The following is an 8,922-nucleotide window of genomic DNA, read 5'->3' on the forward strand; positions in this document are numbered from 1 at the left end:
GAGAGAGAGAGAGAGAGAGAGAGAGAGAGAGAGAGAGAGAGAGAGAGGTCTTCAGTATTTCCTACTACAGAATGACTGCTTGGCTCTTAGGAGCAGAGTGAAACATTTCTGTACTGTCTTCTATTAAAAGAGTGTCCACTGGCAAGTCTTCCCACCTCCATAGCCATTACAGAAGGGAAGAGCTCTGGATGAAAGCTAAACTTGGCTCATAAGGCAATCTCCTGCTGGGAACTGCAGGGGTTGAACTGGTGCCAGCTGGATTTACCTGCCGAGTTAGTCTTTCCACAGAGAAGACATTAGCACATCCTGAGACTGTCCTGCCAAGGCAAAGTAAGTCAGTTACCTTTGAAGACAGCCAAAGCTGACAGAGATCACTTAAACTCTTCTACTTATAAAGTAAACAGCCGATAATGGAGTTTAGGGCAATCTATTATTTAGATAGAGGTTTCTTCCTTTTAATTAAGAGAAATGTTTCATCTTCTTAATATCCTGTTTGAAATTGTGACATATTTGGGGGGTAGCTGAGCACAGCAGGCATGGATTCTGACCCCCTTAAGTTGGGCTGTTTTCCTAAGAGGAAAAAGGATGAAGCTAAGAGGTTTGACAGATGAAAATAAGAGTATGAAATTATTATGAAGAAAAAAGACAGCCCCTGTCTCTGAGTAGAACAGACTGTATTTTCTTCAAATCATGCAATACTTAGCCTGAAACATGTTTCCAAGTAGGAACATTTCTCACAAAGCATATGCAAAATATTTCAACCTTCAGGTTTTGGCTCTTTGAGAATTTTGTGGTTTTTCAGAATCATTTGCTGACAGCTATGGCCTAGTGTGATTAGAACTGAAGACAAACTTAACTGATGGAGAAGTTGGCCTAGACAATAACCCAGCCAATGAGATAGACATAGAAGGATTACAAACACTTAAATTCCATTTACTTGATCTGTGGTGTGTCTAATGCTACAAGTGTTTGGCATGACTCAACTAAACGATTGATCTCACAAAGAAATAAAAGAACTATAAATTCTAAATATATGAAATAATAGGAACGCAAGAGTTCCTTTTTTCTCATCACACTGTTGTATCTTCAGAGCCATGGGGAATCAAATATAAAAATTAAAAAAATGTGTGTAAGTATGAATGGCATATTCTTTTCAAAGGAGATTTTTAAAAGACTTCAATGCTTTTATTATTGAGTTTTTATTATACCATATTTAAATTGTTCCCCACTCTTTCTTTCAGCCTTGCTCCAACCTTTCCTGAATGCTTTGGCACTTTCAAGCCCATCCCAGAAAAAGTTATTATTCAGTATTAAATGAATGTATAAAGATTAAAACCACGAATAGTTACCGAGAGCTACAGAAGGAAGAAGACATGACCTAGCTACGACCCCATTCAACAAAGGATCGTATGTTCCCCCATTGTATAAGAAATAATTCAAATTATATTAATAAAGTAGCTCATAAGGTGATAAGAGACTAAAGGCTGTGCCCCCTATAGGAAAAGCAGAGCTACAGTGAAGTTTAATTATACTCAGAGCCTGCTAGGTTTTATTTAAATGGAATACAACTAATTGGTACTCTAACAGGCAAAATTCACACACATGCGCACATGGGTTTTTCGAAGGTTTTCAGTCAGTGTGTCAGACACAATTCTTTATGATTTCTGGAAAATAGCTAAAGATAAAACCCATTTTTCAAAGTGCAAATTAATATAATATCAGTTAATGTAACTATCCAAGGTCATAAAAAGTTTTAGAGACTTACAGTGTGGTTCTTACTATATTAAAGTTTTATGACTGAAATCTGTGATTCTTATTAGGAGTTCCAAATGAAAAAAAATTGAGCTTTGAGAGAAATAAAAGCCATACTATATCAATTAGTATTCAACTTGGTCTAGTACAACTTGTTACATATATTAAAACCATTTTATTTTTATCTCTTTATTTGCCTTTGCACTAGCAGTAGCACTTACTATCAGGCATTAGTATCTTAGATGACGGAGAAATAAATTAAATAGATATTTTAAAACTATTTGCCATAAAGTCAATAAAAACAACTATATTAAAATGTTAAATTTCATATTTTCATTTAATGTTAAATTTAATTATATTCACATATTTTTCTGATGGGGTAAGAACAATGGGTTTGAATAAACTTCTTGTATGTATGAATCTTCTGCCATTAAAAAACAAACTCATAAATACTCATGTCTGAGGCTTAAAACGTGAAAGGGATTAAAAAAAGGATTTGTTTTTAATTTTTAAGAATGTTTACACCATTTATTACCTGATTTAGTTAACCTATTTCAGACCCCCATCTATAATAGCATCAGTGATCTTACTGTCATCATCTGAAATATTCATTCTACAAATAAATGGATGAATGATCAAATGTGAGATGGCCAAATATACACTTAGTCCCTTTGTACCATCTTCCATTGTTCCTAATGTGTGTGTAGCCTGCAAAGTGATATCATACAGGCAACTTAAGTATGGTGCCTGTAAATATTTGTTGTCTTGTGTAAACTTTTATTTTATTTATTTATTTATTTATTTATTTATTTATTTATTTATTTATTTATTGGAGACGGGGTTTCTTTGTATAGCCCTGGCTGTCCTGGAACTCACTTTGTTGACCAGGCTGGCCTTTGTGTAAACTTTTATTTTGAAAGATGTACTTAGGTTAATTCCAATCTTGACTCATGTATAGATTTCTCCATGGAATCCAGAAAGTATAATTTTTGTTTACAGAAAGTCTACAAATATTACATTTGTGTGAAGATACTTGCAATGAGTGTGTAACCCAGTCTGAACTATCACAATAAACTATTTTGAGTTCATGTAAAAAAAAAAAAAGTCTTACACTGCCATCGTATTTTGTCCTGTCCCAAAGTTTAAAATCGAATTCATTGACTCTGATTGCCCAACTATCTGAAAAGCAAGAAACTAATTTTCTTGCTTTAATAGTCTTAGAAAGTAAATATTAAAAACATAAACATAAAAAACAAAGGGATACATTCATGTACACCTATGAAGTTTAAATCAATTTTTAAAAAAAATAAATCATTTATATTCTGTATTAAAATTTTTCAGTGAGACCAATGATTTGAGCAAGATTGTACTGGTGAACTTCTGACTGCTAAAATTACTAAAATAATAGGAAGCCTAAAATAGTTTCTTCCAGTAGTAAAGCTATAGGATGTTTTAAAACTTGTTATGGACTGCATCAGGAAATCATTTATTTATTTTTCACGTGGGTAATGGTTCTTATTAAATAAGAACATTTGCCTGGTTACTTTAAGTATAAACATTATTAAACTGTGTCTTAAAAATATGAATCACTTCAGAACTCTTTTGAAACCCAACTTTAGGTAGACTATAGATGAACATGTGTGCTACACTTAATTTTAAGAATAGAATGCTTTAAGGTCATCTATTGAATTACATGTGTGCAATGATATAAAAGACTGTGGTAATCATATTATTAATTGTGTTAACTGTTATTAACAACTGAGTATGTATTTACCTAATTAAACATGTCAGTGTGAACTTTCCATGCCTATTGAAGTCGACATATAACAACACAAACACTCGGAGTTCCTAAGGTCTCAACTTTTATGTTCATCTCTCAAGCTTATTTATATTCATAGTTGCTCTTATGGAACATATAGACATAATGGGGTGTTAGTGACTAATAAGCAAATTTTGATATTCATCCTTCAATTAATTCTGATACTTTAGGAACATTCTTGTAAAAGTAGTAGAAGATTCCAAACTATCAAAATCATATCCAGACAACTGAATACCTCAATTAACTAAAGTGTGTCATATTCACTAATAAAGTAAATTTACTAATTTAAATGAAAAGAATGGCTTTTTTTAAAAGATTTACTTTTTAAGAATTAATTTTCACCCACAAAAGAAAAAAAATAAGCATGGTCAGTTAATATAATGCTGTACCTTTATGCTCTATATTTACAGGAAAACGTTGGATGGTTTTCTCAAATGAAAGAGAATTTAATTACCCATTCCAGCAAATATCTTAAGAAGTACACCAAACAAAAGATAATCAAATGACAAAGTCAAACAACGAACATAATAGCTGCAAATAACAAAACCCTGTCATTTCTGTATCAGTAACAATATTGAACCAAATGCTTTGGGAATGTTTGTCTACATATAGCTAAGCCACTTGCAGTTGATGTTTTCTGTACTGTTGTCATATACTCTGAGCACTCACAATTTATGAAGTATGGTGAACATATAGATATGCCAAATGGTGCCTTTCTAAGTATCAAAATGTGACCACTTTGGCTCAGTGGAAAGAGTTCATGCATAGCTTTTGCAATGACCTGGTTTATACCCAATTAGGAAAAACAACCAGCCTACCAGAAAAACAAATGAAAAGAAATGTAAGCTTTCAAAAGAGTCAATGTTAAAGAAAAATGTATGGAGGTTGAAACTTAAAAAAAAAAAAATCACTATATTGCAAGCTGTGGAATTGTTATTCGATTTTACTCTTGTTTTACATAAGGAAATGAAATCATCCTACCTGTCATGCTGATACCAAGAAAGAGCTTAAAATGTCAAGAGTCCCACCCCCAACCTTCATGGTTTATTAAGCAAAAAGCCAAAACCCTCCATGGGCCCTTCTGGTTCCAACAATCTATGATTCAAAGGGATGTAATGACTCTCTTTTCTTGTTGGGTAGTGTCCTGGTGAGGAAACGGTTTTACTGTCCTTTTCTGTGGGGTCCTGCCGGTTAATCTAAAAGGAAATGAATTACAGCAGGAAGACAGGGCTACAAAATGAAGCCATTTAGTTTTACAAGTCTATTGTGTCCTTAGATATGTTTTATGGGCCTGGTCCTATTATAAACCAAGGGAAAAAATCCTTAAACAAACTTTACTTTCAGTCCTTTTCCAGTGAAAATATTTACAATTTTATGATTGTCTTTCAAGTCATTATAGCCAACTTTCCCCTTCTATGCTTCTTTTCCTAGAACCTTCTATCCCGCTTGCTCAAACGTAAAAAAAACCTTCAGAGACAAGAAACTGGACTTTTCAAATTCAAACTGCTGACAACTGTCAGCACTTTACTGGGGCATTACTGACTGTAGCTTCAATGAATTAAGCTTGATTCACTGCGGGTGAATCATTTTCAATGCAGAGCTGTTCAGCAGTAATTGGCCAAGAATCCCTGCTGAGAAAAGCACTTGTCAAATAATGCTTGTTTACAAATATATCTCCAGACAGCAAAAAGTGGCAGTTACTGAATAAGTTCAGGGCCACCTCCAAAAATTCAAAATTGTTGCCACAGCCATTTTACTTATTAAATTTCTTAAAATTGTTCACTTGTTGATGCACTTAAGAGTGCTGTCCTCCTGGATCAATCTGAAAATAAAATGTTCTGCTAAAATGCTTGTAATTTTATTTTTAAGTAAACGTTTGCACACCTTAGTGCAGACTAAGTGTTTCTTCCAAGTGTGGTTTGTAACCAGACATTACAAATGAACAGATATTGATTGCATAATTTGTTTAGAACGCAGTTATCCAGTAAAGATGGATTTCAGAAATAATCGGAATAATGATTGTAAACGATAATTCACATTTATTTCTTCCTGTCTGACACTTCATTACATAATCATATAGTGTACATTCTATATTATGTAATATATACACATATATGACTGAAAAATCATTAAGCATTTATGGAAGTTGCAGACAGCAACTTCTATGAATTTTATAAATTTCATGAATCAATTCATTATTAAGTTTAGCATGTCAACAAAATATTTCAGTATGTGACCTTCCAACGTTCTTTCATAAAAACAAGTGGATGGTATGTTTCATCTTATTTATTAAATAAATAATAAAGAGTAATGCTAAGAATCTTTCAATGTATGTCACTGCTCCATTTTTAAAAGCAGTGATAAAGAAAATGTAAAGCAGAAAAGAATTCACATTTCGAAAAGCAGAAGGATCTGGGATGGGATTATAGATGATGTCCTGTTGGGTAGTGAAGGAATGAATTGGACAGACAACCTCAAATAACACTAATATTAAATCTTTAACTACACACCACAAAACGTTCCCCGAACACCAGGCACACTTGATTCTACATGTCTTCAGAGCACAAGGTTGCTTTTGTTAGCTCCTCCAGCACTCATCTGCATGTAACCAAGTCAGCTGTGTGGTTTACTAGCTGGGTTAAACTGCACAACCTGTGGGCATTAATGCCCATGCTTGCATGGTCCTATTCCCCAAGATGCAAGTTTTGCTTAGGGTACCATTGGAGACTTGAGCTATTTCCCTTCTTCCTTCTTGTTCCCTCTGCTTGCTTTTTGATCTCCTTAGTCTTGGCCCCCATTCACACTGGGTGTCACACTCCCTGATAATTTATTTCTTCAGTTCTTTTATAGAGACTTCCTTGAGTCCAGTCTCCTGCCCCATTGGATATATAATAAGGGGGGTTATAGAAAGCTGCCTCAAATGACTATGTATAGAAAAGGATGGGTGCTGTTAGCCTTAAATCATTTTGAAGTTCAATCAGGATGGCCCTTTGGTTGGAATAAAACGAATAAAAGCCCCTCCTTCCTCCTTCCTTTCCTTCCCTTCTCCTCCCTCTTCCTCTATCCTCCCTTCCCCAACACCCTCCCTGCCCTGTCCCCCCTCCCCTCCCCGCATTAGCCCTCTTAGAGCATTTGGACTTCTAATGGTCTTAACATAGGACCTTAATAAAAGCTCCAAGTGTAAAACAAACAAACAAACAAACAACGACAACAAAATAAAATCACCACTTAAAAACTTTACAGAGAAAAAAATAGGCAGCTTGTTTGGCTAAAGCATGAAGCATGGCTTATTACACAGATATCGACAGATACCCATATTCCTCTGAACAGATGTTTAATAATAAACATAGTGAGAGAGTGAGTGGGGTGGGGTGTGAGTCTCCATCTGCCCTGCTTTCTCAGGGTTCCTTGGGAACTGGCAGCACTAGGGGTTACCAGCTCAGCGTCTTCTAGAGCAGACTGAATCTATGCTAGTCACGAGGGCATATACTACTCTGCTGCTGCTATTTCATCTTTCAGGTCCAGCATCTCCTGTTCCCAAGTGCAGGGGTTTATTTAAGATTTTACCCCTCTCGGGAGTCTCATCCACAGCCCAAAGCTTAAAACCTCAGGCTTCTAGACAAGAGGACAGGGTTTTTTTTTTTTTTTTTTTTTTTGATGATTCTACAGTGAAGTCGACCACTCCTGGTAACCAGAGAATCTGGTCTGAGATGCTGAGCGCCTTTCCACATGCTCCACCCTCCCCCGTGCGAATGCTTGAGCTGAGACCAGAGCAAGCCATAATGTATGAAAGAGGAGAAGACCTCCAGGGTCTGAGAGGACCCGGGGCGAGGCCAGGCCATGGAACAAGACTGGTTTGTCAGAGGCTGAGACCAGCTCAAAGAAAAGAACACAGGTGGTGTTCCTGTCTCCAGATTTACTCTCCAGGAGGAATGCAAAACAGTCCGGAGCAAAGAATTGGAGATTGGAGGGTTGGGTACTTCAAGACGTGGTGCCTCTGGCTAGGACAGATCTTCTCTCACCAGATAAGCTTTAGTGGGATCCATGAACAACTTCTTGGTATCCACACTGCCTGTCTCTCTCAACACTATCCCACCTTCCCGCCTTCCTCTATCTTAGCTTTAGAGTGTTAGTGATCCCCCTCCCTCAGATGGAAGGGCATCCATCCCTTTCTGCCTTTCACAACCCCCTTCCTCAAAAATTAAAGTTCTTGTTAAACAGCTTGTAAAACATCTAGTGGTGCTCTAAATAACAGCTCCCGGGTCAGCCACTTTCTCCAAAATAAAATTACCAGCCAGCCTGAAATCATCTTCCAACATCAGCACCAAATAAAGGTTTCTAAAACCTATTTCTAAAACACATCCTATGAGCCTTGTTGTCATCTCTCTCAGTAATCCGGACATGTCACTTCTCCAGGTTCTCAGGACCCAACCGCACCCAACCTCCCAGCTCAGGTCTCAGACCTCTTTCCATCAGCCTTCCAACTTCCCAACCCCCAATCAGCCTCAGACCACAGGCAGGTTCTTTGCCTGGCGAGCACTCTGCAGCTATGTCAAACAATGCAACCAAAGATACCAGAGAGATCCGGAAACGCCAGCAAAAGCGGACAAACATTAATTGGAGATGAAGAGCGGGGATTTAGTCTGGGCAGCGGCGCTTGGAGCGCTGCGACCGGCTGACACAAGCTCCACCTCATCCATCCACCCCAGGGTGCCTTGGTCCCCACCTCCATTTCCCTACCTTCGTTGCTGGGGCTGGCCAAAAGGGTCCGGAGCGCCGCACACAAGAGAAGGCACGTCCAGAGGGGGCCCTTTAGAGGTGCGGAATAGCAGCCTGCCAGAGAGGCAGGGACGCGGGGGGTGTCGTCGCCGCCACCTCTGCCCTGGGTCCGTCGGCGTCCCGCACCGCGGGGCCCGGAGCCCCGCATTTTCTACTACCCTCTTCTGCCTCTTGTGTCCCGCGTGGCTCAGTCTAAGGTTCAGGCTTGGTGGAAGGGGCGAGAGAGACGCGGAACTCCTCCTCCTGGTGGGGTCCTGTACCTTCTGGCTCTCGACCCCTCTAAATGCTGGAATCACAGATCCGCAGAGACCGCTGAAGTTTGCTTCTGGCTCCTGTCGCCCTCCCTTTCAGTTGGATAAGATGAATGAGAAGTTCTGATGGCTAGTACAGTCCTGGGTGGGCTCAGTCAAGGGTCTGCAGAGGGTCGGGAGTTCCGCTCCTTTGCCCTTTAAGACTTTTCCTTTTTCTAGCACCCCCCTTCTTCTTCTTCTTCTTCTTCTTCTTCTTCTTCTTCTTCTTCTTCTTCTTCTTCTTCTTCTTCTTCTTCTTCTTCTTCTTCTTCTTCTTCTTCT

General features: G+C 38.2%; 1 protein-coding gene across 3 annotated transcripts in view; it reads right to left on the reverse strand.

Moving 5' to 3' along the window:
* The window catches only part of Epha5 (EPH receptor A5), a 367,473-nt gene extending 358,617 nt beyond the window's left edge, over nt 1-8,856 (reverse strand). For all 3 annotated transcript variants that reach the window (XM_021161798.2, XM_029477706.1, XM_021161794.2), the window contains exon 1: nt 8,312-8,856. In XM_021161798.2, coding sequence (XP_021017457.1) covers nt 8,312-8,498 — 187 coding nt within the window. In that variant the 5' untranslated portion in view covers nt 8,499-8,856. The remainder of the gene's footprint in view (nt 1-8,311) is intronic.
* Nucleotides 8,857-8,922: the final 66 nt, after the last annotated feature.

This window comes from Mus caroli, chromosome 5 (assembly GCF_900094665.2).
Source record: "Mus caroli chromosome 5, CAROLI_EIJ_v1.1, whole genome shotgun sequence".
NCBI lineage: Eukaryota > Metazoa > Chordata > Mammalia > Rodentia > Muridae > Mus > Mus caroli.